The sequence below is a fragment of the Atractosteus spatula genome, chromosome 4 (assembly GCF_055471065.1).
Source record: "Atractosteus spatula isolate fAtrSpa1 chromosome 4, fAtrSpa1.hap1, whole genome shotgun sequence".
Lineage (NCBI taxonomy): Eukaryota > Metazoa > Chordata > Actinopteri > Semionotiformes > Lepisosteidae > Atractosteus > Atractosteus spatula.
Window position 1 is genome coordinate 10,012,360 of NC_142709.1, and position 16,350 is coordinate 10,028,709.

Genomic DNA, 16,350 nt, shown 5'->3' on the forward strand with positions numbered 1-16,350 from the left:
TGGAATAAACCTATTACTTGTTCCTTTGCAGCCTACGCATGCTGACGCAGCTACCCACCTGAACTATTTACAAGACTGTGAGTACCAGGATCCTACCTTCTATAGAACCATTATAACATACAGAACTACTGTAGAGAACTGCATTCTATATTTTAGGCACAAAAATGAGTAGGAATGAGGAATGACTAAATCATTTCCTAAAACTGTTGGTAAACAGATGTTATCCTTTTTCCATTCTTAAACAAGTGCATCGCTAATCAATAGGGAGATTTCTTCTGCTTGATGGATAAAGAAGCCCTCTCACGGTTCTGTTCAATGGCCAGGGACTGCTGAGCGAATGCTACTAAGAATAATATTGTATTACTTTAAAGAATGGGCTAATGTGAAGTGAAATTCAATATTTGGATATACCCCTGATACATAACAATTTCATGAGATATTTAGATAGACAGATACTTTATTGATCCCGTGAGGGAAATTGCAGTCCAACAGCAGCTTTACACAGACAACACAGCCACAGTGTAACGAATGATACAATAATAATAATAGTACAATACATACAATACAATCAGTACAGTGAGGGGTGCACTAAAAGAGTTACTCACAGTCCGGATACACAAAGAACAAACTAGAACAGAACAGTATGCAGAAAAATCGTATCACACATATGAATATAAATCTAGATGTAAATATAGATATAGATATAAATATAAATGTATTGCACGAGTCCCTGGCATATATTGCACAAAAAACGGTTGTAAACAGGAAAAGAAAAGAAAGAGAACAGATGTAGCAGTAGATGTGTAGATGCGTTCAGTCCAGAAACAGGTCACTGTCAATGTTGCCTCTGCCCAGACGCAAGGTGGATGCGTTGTACAGTCTTATGGCAGAAGGCAAGAATGACCTCCTGTAGTGCTCCCTGTCGCACCGTGGATGAATCAGTCTATTGCTGAACGTGCTCGCTACCACCGACATTGAAGGACCTGAGCCTCCTCAAGAAGTAAAGTCAGCTCTGTCCCTTCTTATAGATGACCTCGATGTTCTTAGACCATTCCAGTCTATCGTCGATGTGCACTCCCAGGTACTTGTATGAGTCCACCATCTCCACGCCACTCCCATGGATGTAGACAGGAGTAGGTTTGACCTTTTTCCTCCTGAAATCTACCACCAGTTCCTTTGTCTTTGTTACATTCAGTTCCAACTGGTTTTCCCCACACCACTCCACAAAGCTGCTGACCCGTCCTCTGTACTCCTCCTCCTGCTCACCCTTGATACATCCCACAATTGCAGAGTCATCTGAGAACTTCTGCAGGTGGCATGACTTTGAGTTGTACTTAAAGTCCGAAGTATAGAGGGTGAAGAGGAATGGTAAAAAGAACTGTCCCTTGAGGTGCCCCTGTGTTACTCACTACCTGTTCAGACACACAGTTCTGAAGTCTCACAGACTGTGGTCTGCCTGTCAGGTAGTCAGTGATCCACGAGGTCGTGGAGGCATCGACTTGCATCTCCTCCAGCTTCCTCCTTAGAAGTAAGGGCTGGATGGTATTGAAGGCACTGGAGAAGTCGAAAAACATGATCCTTACAGTGTTGCCAGCCCTGTCCAGGTGTGAGTAGGCCCTTTGCAGCATGTAGATGATCGCATCCTCCACACCAACACTGGGCTGGTAGGCGAACTGTAGGGTGTCCAGTGATGAGCTGACCAGGGGTCTCAGGTGGGATAAGACCAGCCTCTCCAGTGTCTTCATGACGTGAGAAGTCAGTGCAACTGGTCTGTAGTCGTTGAGGACAGAGGGGCATATATAGCAGTGTGATAACAATAACAGGGAAATAAAAATTTCCATGAGAATAAAACCATTTTATTTAAAAAGATGCAAAAATGTAGCAGAGCATTTTGTTAACTTATCTCAAGATAAGATGTGTGCTTTATCCATTAACAGCTTTCTACACCTCACAGAATTTAAATAGGCAATAACTGACCAGGGGCAATGCTGAAATGCAAACCCATTGATTTTCTATCAGTTAGCAATTGAAGATCTTTCTCTTGACCACCAAACAGAAGCTTCTGGCAAGAGTAACTATATAATATTTAATAGATGCATGTAAATAGTCAGAAAAACACATAACTGTAATGGTACACATATTCTCTCCCTCTACTCTTGTTCAATAAACACCTAGACATATTACAGTATTAAAGATGAGATGGAGGTGAACAAATAACAAAGCCTATCATGTTTTGTGTGTATTTGATAATTATATATGTGATATTTGAATCAATCTATAATTATTGTATTCCACTTCACTTTAATATTATTTATTATTATACGTAAATGGACCATTTAAACTTACTTAACCTGATATCACATGTTTAGACTGTTTCTGGCTGTCGAAATTAGACGTGTTTTTGTTCTTTTAAAGGAACTTATCTACAAACTCTGTTCTGCTGCATTTTGTAAAATAGGCTTGCTAGGGCACTTCTAGTTTACTTCTTTCCTAAAAAGGAAAGTGTAGTCTAAGAGTTATCTAAGATTCATAGGACAAAATCCAGGTAAATATCTAAGCCTTTAAGTCAACCTTTGGTCTCTCAAAGTCCATCGATGAGGAGATAACACCTGAAGGAAAGAAAGGGAAGACTCCCTTTGGATTGTACCTCCACAACGACAGGTGAGTTTTGGCGATCTCAATTTAATCGAATAAATCTATTCTATTGAAAAAGAGGTCCAAATAAAAAACAAGTATTGGTGAAAGTATGATTTATTTAAAAGTATAAAGTAGCTTATATTACACTGGATTTTATCTGTATTTGTTTTTATATAAATTTGTATAAATGTCTAGAATTTTGTAACGATCAGTAGTTGACCAACATGGTCACAGAAATGTACTTTAAATTTAATTGTCACTAGTTGGATGGTGATTTTTGTGCCCTTTGAATTAATACCATTGCTGCAAAAATAGGTTACTATATTTCATGGGAGAGAATAGAAACTTATTAAAACTTTGAGGCTAATTGTTTAATCTAACAAGCTAACATCAATTTGTGTGATGATTGCTCTTCTCCTACCAAGTCTCTCCATTTTATATTTATAGAGGTTTTAATGCTGTGAAAAGGTTTTTATATGTCCATAAAATATTTCAACTAAATGAATTTGCATTTTCTTTGTAGAGACAATGTTTTTCTAATATTTCTATCATTTTGTAATATTTTAAATTGGCTTGCTTTTAAACATGAACACAAGAAAATCAAGAAATGTTTCCATAAAACATTTTAGATGAAAGTGGCATTGTATGTATTATATTCTGAAATCAGAAATGAAACTCTTGACATTTGAACCAGTTCCTTAGGTATTTCTTTAGGAGCTTAGGAGAGAACCCCATTCACCAGAAAAATACAGTATCTCACAATAAAGACATGGATGTACTGTATGTATAGCTTATATTTACGTCATGCTCCCACCACCAATGGGTTTATTATTGTAGAACTGAAGGGCAGCTAGTCCTATCAAAGAGCTCAATCACCTGGTAACTTAAGAATTCCTAAGTTAATGATGAACAAGCCAAGGAATTTAATGTGAATCAGGTGATGTATGTGTCCAGTCAGCACATTTTGTTAATGCTAAACTTAATCTAGTCTCAAATGTATTGACTTTTGCCCAGCTATAAGAAACATTTAAATTTCTTTAGTACTGAACTTGGTGTGTGTCCAGAAAATTAAATACGCTCCATAAATTTATTTTTCTGTGTATTTAGTTATAAAAGTACCTTCTTTGTTGTCAGCTAATGTCTGGCACAGGAATTAGAGTATCATGACAACACAATTGAAAATTACATACAGTGTATTTTAGAAAGAAAAAAAAAACATCTGTTGATATAAAACAGAGTAATCAAAGGATATCATGCTGCTGTCTTTGCACTAAGGTCCTCATAGTCAGACTATGGGAGATGGCATAATAAATTACATTAAACATTGTTGGCATTATATGAGGAATTACACTAAATATATTTTATTGGTCTTAAAAAAGAAAATAAACTTATTTCCACAGACATATTGCTTTATAACCTATTAATTCTTTATAATTACAATTTCAGTGGTACTAAATAGTATTCTGGCATTAGACATTCTTTAGAATGAATATATGAATTCCAATTGGAATATGAAAACAGTTCAACAAAGCAATGGCTTACCACTGGTTCTTTTAACAATAATTTTCAGCAATTGGATTAGATTTTGCAAAAAAACAAGCTTTTAAGATTGTCAGTGGTGATGATGGCACCTTCTTGTCTGGTATTATCAGATGGCAGAGGCTAAGAAATGTGGGGCTCGATTAGTATCACGGTGGAAGACTTTTTAGGTAAATCACACTACTGATGTGATATACAGTAGTAGACTGGACGTTTCCCCCTAAAATAGAGTTTTCAAATTAATGCACCAGTGCAGTATATAGTAACAGTGGGCATTTTGCTGTAGGAAGAGTCATCTTTCATGTGAAGTGTTAAACCACTGTTCATACAGTGCCAAGAAAACGTTTGTGAGATCCCAGTATAATTAAGGGGTAATTGTTTTTTTTTTTTAACCAAGATACCTTTCTTTAATTGAAACCCGTCTTTCTCTTGTGTGTTCAACTTTTTTTATTCTGTAAACACAAAAAATGATCATACAAATAAAAACAAATTTCCCCCTAACATCCTCATTCTTGAATAAACAAAATGATTTATATTTACCAGTTCAATGTTTTTTGAGACCCTGCAAAAACATAATAATTAAGAAATTGTACTGTATGTAAAATAATGTTAATCCCTTGTTTATTTGGCTAAATGGTGTAATTAGACCAGGTGGTTAAATAATTGGTTAAAAAAGACACAAGGACTGAGTATAGGCGGCCTTGTCCTTGATTATGGTCAGTCCTGCCCAAGAACTCCCCACCACGAGCATCCCAGAAAAATGAAAAACCCTCAAAAACAATCCAGCAAGTCACTCCAGTTAACAGAAAATCATTCAGTAAACCCTGAGTAACATCTACAGTTCTGCAGGCCTCTCTCGGTGCAGTGTCAATGTTCATGACTCACCTATCACAAAAACCTGAATTGGAATGACCAAGAAGAAACCATTTATCCATAAAAAGAACATTTTCAACTCACAATCACAAAAGATGATCCAGAAGATGTATGCTCTCTGGATAAACAAGTCAAAGGTTGAACTTTCTAGCCACAATGAGAACTGTTTTGTGTGGCAAAAAAGAAGCAAAGACATCCAACAGGAGAACCTCTTCCTGAGGTTGATGGAAGTAGGAGTATCACATGGTTTGTTCTGCGTTGCTACCTTGCAGTCCAGATGGTTTACCATCATTGAGGGAATCATTCATTCAGAGCTGTATCAGTAAATTCTGGTGGATAATATCAGGCCATCCTTTTCCCAGACAAAAGTGTGTCATGCAGCAAGACAACTATCAGTATTTCTTCATTAAAGAAAATCACAAATCAGTCTTTTGATCTACAGCCCTTATTAATTATTCTATTAAAATATTGCCATTGTAAAGAAGAAAACCAATAAAGGTTGTGAACTACAAAGCAATGAGGAGGAACCACATGTTGGATATGCAAAGTATCTTTTGTTTGTAAATGAAAGGATATAAATAGAAATAAAATATGGAAAAGAGTACTTTTGTGTATCATCAAAAAGTACAAGTTTGTTGGGATTACTAATTCTACTTATTTTTTCCACTGTTGATTAGTATTCATTCCATTTAAACTAAAATTTTGTTTAAAGTTAAGTATAAGATTAAACAACAGAGCTGAGCTATTTTACGCATACAGATGACAATAAAAAACAAGAGATACTGTGCCAATTGGGTTTGTCTGACTTAACATTCTACAAGATACACTAATACTGTATATTTCTGAGCAAAACAGAGTTTGTTGTGATGTTTCTGGACAGTTCTCAAAATGTTGGAAGCATATATTTTCATTATGATTTTACAGTAGGTTATCTCCTCTAGATTTATCACTGTCAGAAAATGATGATATCAGTCAGAAAGGTTTGCTAAAACTACCCATGCAATAACTGCTAAGCAGAAGACAAAACTGTCAGAATACAAATATGAATCAGTGGTTTGCACAGGAAATCCTGTTGACATTTAGAATTACAATAGCTGCTTTGGGGCTTCATGTCTTCGGCAATAATGACCCACCTTGAGAGCTTTTGTAGCACAGAAAAAGTAAAGTTCATCGTGTATCTATCGTTTATAGTTACTAAAAAAAACAAAAACTTGCAGTCTCTTACAATTGATCAGCAATAGCAACTGCAGGCTACAGGACAGGCAAAGTTCTCTAGTGGAATAGTTAGTTATTGAAAGCCACCATACAGTATATTGTAGACCCCATATGCAGTAGGAGAGGCACACAACCTTGGCTGTTCCAGTTAAGTCCATTGCATTTCTTTGTTCCAGCTTATCCTTAATGATCAAAATGATCTTCAGCACTTGGATCAGTTAAGGGTTAATTCGGAAACTAATTTGTTGGAATGTTCAAAGTACCGTAATGGCAAGGAATGGAAGGGTCAAGGTTGCCTACAGTACTTTTGCCAGACAGGTATTTCATATCACCGTGCTCAAGTGAGTCTAGCTGAACAGGTGCTAGATTATAACGGTACATTGGACTTCATAGTAAACAGTCTACCTCTCATTTCAGGTGGGAATAAACCTATTACTTGTTTCTTTGCTACCTCTCATTTCAGTTGTTACTTCATGCTTGCTTTATTAATGAAGTTAAGTTTAAATCACACATTCAAAATTATGCATGAAAAAACTGAACCCTATATTCACGGCAGTTGGCTTGCATTTGCCAGAGATGGCCTCTTTTCAGCCACGAGTCATCAAACTTACCAAGAGTGAAGGCCAGACTTTCGGCTTCTTCCTGCGTGTGGAGTACGAAAAGGAAGGGCATCTCATCCGCAACATTGAAAAGGGAGGTCCCGCTGAACAGGCAGGACTGAAAGATGGGGACCGAGTCCTGAGAGTCAATGGGAACTTTGTGGATGATATGGAACACTCAAGGGTATGCCTGTCATTGTATAATTTAAACCAAACCTCAAACTGTTGAAATAAGCTGCAATTTATGCTCCTTTGAAAACCCATTTTAAGACATACAGTAACAATTTAAAAATATATACATTTTCAGCTCATTAGAAAACAGACACAGTATGCACAAAAGTCTAATACCAATTCCTTACCCATTTTTATACCATTTTCCAGTCACTTTTTGGATGTGGTTGCATATGTGGTTGCATATACTAGAAACTAGAATTACATTGGAAACTAGAATGTGAGCTCTCGGAAACTCCATAGACGTCTTCTGTCACCATAATTTGACTCTGCTGAATGTATAGATTAAATACATATAAAAGAGTAGGACAACATAGTACAAAAGGGATAAAGCAAAGCATTTTTAAGTAAAACAATATATAGAAATGTTATTAGTTGTAATGAATATGACAAAATTGAAAAATACTGTATAAACAGTTATTTTCCTTGTACACCAACTTTCCCTTGTCACATTGCACTTAGTATGGTCAAATCATAGCACGTGTTCAGACACAAGAAGTGCTAGTCAGATCCTTAACAAAGCTGTGATAGGCACGACATAACCTTTTATGATTTATTTATTGAACCATTGAAGTTACTAATGAATCTGGTTTGCAATTATGCGAGCCAGCTTAGTTATACTACTTTTTATGCTTTCTTTCTCTTTCTGCGCCATTCTCTACTAGGTTGTGGAGTTAATTAAAGAAAGTGGGCTATGTGTCACATTTCATGTCCTGGATGAGGCCTCCTATGACAATGCAAAAAACAGCAATATAAGTCTGTCTGAGACAGAGCTGTCCAAGCCATCACAGCTTCCAATGATGAATGGGGTGGGAGCGTCATCTCTGAAACCCAAACTGTGCTTTCTGGTGAAGACAAATGATGGTTTTGGATTTTCCCTGAAATCTACTAAAGGTGAGTGTTTGTAAAACAGATTAGGGTCTGTTAGCTGACACGATATGTTTGCAGAGGATGTGACATGTACTTTGTCCAACGATTAATGCTGTTTTCTTAATAATAATCAGCAACTGTAAACTGCTTTACTATCCTTTATGTGATGCTGTTTCTCTGTGATAATGAATGCTTATATGGTAATAATGAGGGTACCATAATACCATAATAAAATATACAAATATGCTGAAACTAAATGTTTAAGAGACCTTTATCGTGAAACTGTAATAACAAAGACTTTTATACTAAGCATCTTTTGGTATTTCAGGGATTGCACATTACACATTACTGAATTACATAGGGACCAAAAAATGACAATATCCTGCTGTTAAGTACTTTTTTATTCACTGTGATTTTGTGCTTGTACAAAGGGTATCAAGGGATATTCATGACAGATGTGAATCCTTCCGGAGCTGCAGAAAAAGCTGGCGTCAAAAACAATGATCGTCTCATCGAAATTAATGGTGAAAATATAGAGAGCTGCACTCATGATCAGATTGCTGCCAAGGTATTCCGATATATCTTAAGTTTTGTACTGTGCTTAGAAGAGTACAGTATGGCTTAACTTTAACATTGAAGTTCAGCATTGCCAGCAGCTTATCACCCTGCAACTCACAACTGGTAACCCACTGAAGCTAAGCAGATGTAAGCCTGGTCAGTATCTAGATGGGAGGTCTAAGGTCTCTGCTGGAAGACATGTTAATGAGGGCCAACAGGAGGCACTTACCTTGAGGTCTGTGTGGGTCCTAATGCCCCAGTATAGTGAGAGGGACACGATACTGTAAAAAAGCACCGTCCTTTGGATAAGATGTAAAACCGAGGTCCAGACTTTCTGCGGTCATTTAAAATCCCAGGGTGTTTCTCGACAAGAGTAGGGGTGCTACCCCAGCATCCTAGCCAAATTTCCCATTGGCTTTTACCAATCATGGCCTCCTAATAATCCCGATCTATAAATTGGCTTCATCACTCTGTTCTCCTCCCTACTGATAGCTGATGTGTGGTGAGCATACTGGCGCTCCATGGCTGCCATCGCTGCACATTGGTGGTGGTGGAGGGGAGTCCCCTTTACCTGTAAAGCACTTTGAATGGAGTGTCTAGAAAAACGCTATATAAGTGTATGGAATTATTATTATTAGCATTGCTTTAGTGAAGTTTGAGTTTTTCCTGAGAGGTGGTTGAATTATTTTTAACAAAACAAGCAAACAAGACCTAGCCAAGGTTATAACTCATAATCTTTGAGCTAACCTGAATCAATATGGAGAGAAATTCACAGGATATCCTGATCTTGACACCGTGTTTTCAATGGAATCGTTGTTACTGTAGGTGAAGGACTCTGGCAAAACTGTCATGTTCTTGCTTGTGGATGAAGAGACAGACAGATATTATAAAAACAACAAAAAACTGAAGCTGGGAGCAAGTCTGGCAACTGTAAAACATCTTCCACATAAACCACGTATCACTGAACTGACCCGAGGTCCTGACGGCTATGGTTATTACCTAAGGACTGGGAAAAATCAATCAGGTAGGCACAGTATCTAAATAATTTGGCTTTGTTATAATCTGATAGGATATAAAATGACTTTAGATTTTTGTTATCAATTCTGAGTATAGAAAATATGAAGTACTGCCTTTTAATCAACCACCTTCTTTTCTATAGGCCACTTTATTAAAGATATAGATCCAGGAAGCCCAGCCGAAAAAGGCGGTCTGAAAGAACTGGATCGATTGGTGGCTGTAAATGGAGAACCTGTAGATTCCTTAGACCACGAAGAAGTAGTGGAGAAGATAAGACTTTGTGGAATGAAGTGTAGCATGATGGTTGTGGATGAAGAAACACACAGAATGTATATGATGGTAATGACCTTTTTATATCGTTAAAGGTTTCAGTAAGAAAATAATAGCTTTTACTTTTTTTTCTGCAGGAATTCTTGTCTTGTAAAAGATACACATAAAAAAATTAAAACACAGGACCACTTTCAAAACTTTTATCTCCACTGCCTTACTGTGCCTTACTGCCTTGTTAGCACAACCTGCCTGGTTAAGGGAATGATAGCCTGATAATATGGAAGAATCTGTGAGAAACTGCAAAAGGACCCCATTAGTCAAATCAGAATTCTTAATTGCAGATTTTAAATTCAGCATGTCTCATATTATTCATCTTTAATCTGATGGAAACTTCATAGGCTTCTGAAGTCCAGAGTCATAAGGACTTGATCTTGTGATCAGGAATTCCCCATTGAGAAGCAGAGGAAGTTGTGCCGATCCAAAATGAACAGACAGAAAAATCACAAAATCCCACTTTAGTGATGAATCTTATCAACTCCAAGTGCCCAAATTACTCTTTCTTCATTTTCATAGATGAAAAGGCAAACAGCATGGCTAATCAAGATAACCGTGATTAATAGTAAGAGTGGAGAGGTTTGTTAGGGGTCATCCCTTTTTTATTCTATTTTAAACTAATTAATAAATATACCTTGCTCTCATTGGTCAGTTTTTCTTCTTTGAACTTTAAGAAAGGTAATTGTGCCATTGGAAGTGAAATAAAAGTGTGAGGTTGTGAAGTCTGACAACAAAATTCCAGTAACAGTTGTCAAGTTAATTTCTGGTCTACACTTAGCATCTAGAGTGATGGGACGGTGTAGGTAAGACATGGTAGCCAGGAATCAGTGATCCACTATTGAATAATAGTGAGAATTCCAGAATGTGGTGAGAAATGTTTTGAAACAACTGCGTTTCTCTTGAGATAAGGAGGTGCAAAAGTGAGAATCCAAAATAATCCCCAGAAATTTGCTGTATTATTAAGAATTTAATAAATGGTTAGTATTCTGTGTCAGAAATTTCCTGTAGTAGTTACTGTATGTCTCTGCTACTATTTTCATCAGGGTGGAGTTTCTCCTGTGCAGTACTGGGAGGAAGTAAAGGATACCTACAGTTATGCTCCAGCACCTGTCCCAGCCATTCCCCAACAGGCAGAGGAGTCAACACCTGTACCAGCCATTCCTGTGGAGAATCCCACACCAGAAGCACCTTTAGCCATTCAAGAGCGGGAAGACTACAAACCTAAACTCTGCAAACTGGAGAAGAGCCCTACTGGCTTTGGTTTCCACCTAAATGCAATCCGAGGAGTACCAGGACAATTCTTCAAGGAGGTAATGCCTATTCAGAGTTGTAGGCAAAATAATACAAATAAAACTTTTCAGTTAGGACTATACAATAGTGCAAGTCATCACAGAGCAAGCACACCAGGTATTGGTGTTTACTGGAATCTATACTTCTTCTTTTTCTTCTTTTTCACAGCCTTAGTCCCAGACTGTCCTGGGGTCAGCTGCTTTGGTTGCTCTTCTCCACTTGTCTCTGTCGAGCACATCTTCCTCACTCACTTCACATACCTCCATATCTTTTCTCACACAATCTATCCATCTCTTTCTAGGCCTGCCTCTTCCCCTGTTACCTTCCACCTCAAATTTCATTACCCTCTTTGTTATTTCCTCAACGTCCCTCCTCATGATATGTCCATACCACCGTAACCTCGCCTCTCGCATCTACTCAACCACATCCACCACCCTACATCGTCTACGGATTTCTACATTTCTGATCTTATCCTTCATTGAAATCTGCAGAATCCAGCTCAACATCCTCATTTCAGTTCTTCTCTATACACAAGTTTAAAATAAGTTAAATCCCTTAATATGATAAGAATTCAAAACAAAAACACAGTTTGATGCAAGTGTTAATGTTGTGTCTTTGAACATTACCAAAATACATCCTGATGCAATAGTGTGATTAAACTAAATATACTGTAGCCACCAAAAATGTAGCCATTAACTGCAGATATTTTCTTACACATTTTGAATAGGTTAATTTGATTTGATATTCACAACAAATCAAGACTACTATGTGGTGTTCAAATAAATGTAAATGCTGATTGAAAGTAGTTTGGTCAAATTATTGTATTGTGAGCTAAAGTTCTTTTGTTTATTATCTGCAGTATAGTTTAGTGTATTTTCACAGATCCATCCACATCATTATAGTACTGTAAAGTCATAACTTTATGGATTTTGCATAATTTGCTGTTCTTGTGCAATTTCTGAGATTCACGGTAGATTGTTTCTTTAGGTGATTCTCTACATACTTCTGTTCAAATCGATGTAGCCAGCTGACTGAGACATGACATTGTCTATAATTCCCACTGTATGCAGGTGGTGGAGGGAGGGCCTGCCGACAGAGCTGGCCTGAAGGATGATGATGTTTTGATTGAGGTGAATGGGGTGAATATTGAGAACAGTAACCACAATGAGGTGGTGGAGATGATCAGGAATAGTGGCAACAATCTGGAAGTGCTGGTGGCTGAGAAAGAAGCCTACGACTACTTCAGGGCCAAACAGATTCCCATCACTACTCTCCTGCTGGGCACATCAATGATAGAGGCAGCTCATGACCAGCCTAAGCCAGAAGAGTCCCAGGAAGAAGAAAATGAAAGGGAAGATGAAACGTGTAAAAGGCCAGATACTCCACCCAGTCAGGCAGAGACCAGAGATCGGGTGAGTGCTCCTACTGTGCTAATACCATCCTTTTCTGATACATGAAACAAAGAATTATTGGAGGGCGAGTTTTTAACAGGTCAGGTACAAAAGCCAACCCATCTAATGATAAGATAATATCACTTTATTGATTGTATACAATTTCTTGCATTAGGAATTTGTCTTTTTCACATACACCAGCTTGCCCTGTCTTGACACACAGACAGGGAGAGAAGCTTGGAGTCAGAGTGCAGGGTCAGCCATTTATACGGCACCCCTGGAGCAGCTGGGGTTAAGAGCCTTGCTCAGGGGTAGGATTCCTCTGCCAGCTGCGGGATTTGAATCGGCAACCTTCCAGCCACAGGCACAAGCACAGATCCACCACCCTGTCCCAAAGGGATTTCCTGACCTGTATGGGGATTGAACCTACAACCTTGACGTTATCAGCACCACGCTCTAACTAACTGAGCTAACTGGCCCCAATGTATATAGTAATTGTGCATTAATGATGTCCAATGCAGTGGCTCGACAAAAAAACAATTATTTGACAATTACTACTACTGTAATTTTGTGATGCTGACTGGTTAAATAATAAAGGGAGTAAAAGATGTATCCCAATACAATGACTGTGAAGCTTAATAGTGTTAAACTGATGACAAAGAGTCTATGATTCTTAAATGTGCATGTCTCTCTTTATTGCTGTATATCTTAGCAAAAACCCTTGTTGCTTTAGTTCACTTCATTGTTGGGAAGCTGTTTCTGGAAAAATAAGTGCAAATGCCAATGCACAGTAAAACCCAAGTTGGCACCTCTCACCAAGATGTTTGCCAAATATAGGAGACCTAAAGCAGCATGGGTTTTTGCTTTAGTTGCTGAATTAAGTTGCCATGGAAGCACATCACTTGTTAAGACAGTAAGCCTTAACTTTTGCAAATTTTAGTGAAGCACGAACTTCATTGCTTAAGCCAATGATTAGGAAATGAAACAGAATCCAACTCTCGCTGGCTGTGCTTCTGAAGTGTACAGTAGTTGTTTTGCCTGAAGCAAAAAAGTACATTGTAGTGTTTTTTAGATGTGAAACGTTCATCGTAGTGACTTTCAGATGTGAGATTTCTTAAAAACTGGCAGTAATGTTTTTGCATAAACAGAAAACATATAAGAATATATAAAAGAAGAAAGATTTTTTTTCAAATTCTCTTACTTTGCAATACATGGCCCAGATCTTTAGTTGTAAACTGATTTAATTAGTATCCACCACTTTTAAAGCCCCTATTAATGTATATTTTCTCTTATTATATGGAGTAGTTTTTTTGTATTACATGTACTGTATATGTACAGTTGCTGTTTTATATTCTCATACTGAGTGAATTATAAAGAGCTGTCAAAAGATTTAAAACGTGAAATAAAGAAAAGCCTATAAAGGGAATTCCCTTTGGCTTTAGACTACAATAGGTCTGCTCAGAAAGAAAAGGAAGTGATGATTCATATCAGTCATGGTGCTTTGTGTATTTTGGTTCATCCCCTTAGTTAAAGCCCAGGAGATGACATGTTGGCTTTGGCATTTTCATTTTATAGTAAGGAGATTCACCTTTCAACTCCACACTAGAAATCAAGCTGAGCTTCTTCTTGGGATAAGTCTTTCAACCAGACTAATTATAATCTAAATAATTTTTTTAATTTAACAAAATAATATTATTTGATAAGAACAAGCTAAATGTGTTTTTTTTCTTTCATAGTCCTGCTCATCTTCATCCTCGTCATCATCTAGTGAAGATGAAAGATTTTGAAGACGACAAAATTCTGCTGTTCAGATTTGGCTGTTTAGAAGTGGGATTTCATCAGTTTTGAACAGCATTCTGGATGTCAATAGAACATTATGCAAACAAAGTCTAATAATTTTTAAAATTATTGTATAGTAAAGAGCAGAGCTCAGAAATAATCATAAAAAGAGGCATCCATAATATATAACTCTTAATGTTTAGTATTTTATTTTGATATCATTAGTGGTAATATTTTAAAAATAGTCCAGATATCTGTGTCGCCACATACTGTAATTTTTATATTACAGCCAAAGAGCTCCACTGAAATGTTTTCCGTATTTCAGGTTCAGTATTTTCTCACCTGTATCTGCATATACTGGACACACCAATGAAGTCAACCTACATGTAAAAAGGACAGTAAACACAGAACACAGAACCCCCCCCCCAAAAAAAAAGATTATACATCAAGCACATTTCAACACTTAAAAAATATTAGTTCAGTAGTCTGGTTAAATCCTTATTAAGAGACAGAGATCTCCTTCTGAAGAAAAAATAGTGTTGGGTTTTAGAGACCTGTTCCGACTTAATGCCAAAACATTGGTAGGCCCTCCTCTCTACCTCTCTATGACACTGTATCCAAACAAACACGAATTATATACTTTGGGAAGATTTCTACGTGACTCACCCAAGAATTGGAAGATGATTTGGTAGAAGAATAGAGCATAACTGTACAATCCTATAAAAATTTCCTTGAAACTCACATCTTCTAATGTCTGCTTATGTAAGTCTTTGCAATAACTGTAGTGACTAGAAGTTTATTGCCTTAGCATTTTCCAGAGAGAAATGATTTAAGGCAATGTCCATTCCATATGAAATGTTTTATTGTGCATGGAACACAGAATGCATGGTATCTATATTATTTCAGTGTAATGTAAATTTTTGGGTTAATTTTAAATTTGCTATTTTCAGTTCTAAATTACACACCATGCATAAAACAGCAAATGAGGTCATGTGCTCAAGAATGATATTGGAAAAGGTCAGTCTGTTCTCAGCCCATTTAATAACAAAAATGTTTCACGCAATTAAGCAAACCACATCCTGTTTCCCCAACTATTGAGACACAACAGAAATGTGTTATAGAAATAAAATAAAACGATAGTGCTAAGAAACGTATCAGGAAACAGTATTAATGTGTTTTTTTGTTTTAAAATTCTATAATGCCCTTTAGTACAATTTCTTCTAATTGTCTGCAGTAAATATAAACTTATCCTAATGACTATTATATCAACATGAGATGCATCTTATTGGGTTTTTACACCAAGGTCTGAATTAATGGGTTAATTCATCCTTTTTAGAAGTACTGTACATGCACCCAGTTCTTTGGAAATGTTAATTAAAATATGACATAACATTTAAAAAATAAAATGTATTAAAAAATAAAATGTATTATTTAAATGTTAAAAAAATACTAACTTATTTCTTTGGGAACATTATAATATGCCATGTTAAGTAAAAATACTATTCTATCAAGTCTACTGTAGTCAGTAAACACTCCAGAAAAACACTCCAGAGCTGTTTGATGTTAATTATTCTGAGGACACTTCTCAGGAATCTGCATTGGCACCTGTACTTTTCTACACACGTCCAAAGCTTTTTGCTCCATTCCACTCTCTATTTTTCCTAACTTTAAACTAAATCCAGCATTTTTCCATTTTTTTCAACTGCCCCTGAAAATGAAGAATAACCATTACTTTAACAGATAAAGCTTTCAAATTCACTTATCACTGATCCTTGTACTTTGAGAAAGTGCAAATGTCTACTTTATGATAGCACAAATAGAAGGTTAATAGGCAAATAAATTACTAGCTCTTAATATGACAGACTTAGTTTAAGACTGGACAAAGAGCAGAATGTATTTTGAGTAACAGAAAAAAAGATTTTTATAATGCTCGTGAGTGCTGACTTCTTGTTTCTTGAAACTGAGTTGATATTAAATCTGACTAATTATATTTTATAACAATCAGCTTATTCATTTGTCAAAAAAAT

General features: G+C 36.7%; 1 protein-coding gene across 1 annotated transcript; it reads left to right on the forward strand.

The window, feature by feature from the left end:
- The first annotated feature begins 2,602 nt into the window (after positions 1-2,602).
- Positions 2,603-15,064, forward strand: pdzk1 (PDZ domain containing 1). Its single transcript, XM_088914024.1, has 9 exons — positions 2,603-2,661; positions 6,839-7,047; positions 7,760-7,988; positions 8,396-8,532; positions 9,348-9,546; positions 9,682-9,878; positions 10,907-11,173; positions 12,224-12,565; positions 14,281-15,064. The coding sequence occupies exons 2-9, from the start codon at positions 6,841-6,843 to the stop codon at positions 14,329-14,331; spliced, it is 1,629 nt and encodes a 542-aa protein (XP_088770150.1). The 5' UTR covers positions 2,603-2,661; positions 6,839-6,840; the 3' UTR covers positions 14,332-15,064.
- Positions 15,065-16,350: the final 1,286 nt, after the last annotated feature.

What these genes read in the sequence shown, in the direction of transcription:
- pdzk1 (XM_088914024.1), top strand. Translation starts at nt 6,841, where the DNA reads ATGGCCTCTTTTCAGCCACGAGTCATCAAACTTACCAAGAGTGAAGGC. An exon ending in ATGATCAGATTGCTGCCAAG is followed by an intron (nt 8,533 to 9,347) that starts GTATTCCGATAT and finishes TTGTTACTGTAG; the next exon opens with GTGAAGGACTCTGGCAAAAC. An exon ending in CAGGACAATTCTTCAAGGAG is followed by an intron (nt 11,174 to 12,223) that starts GTAATGCCTATT and finishes CACTGTATGCAG; the next exon opens with GTGGTGGAGGGAGGGCCTGC.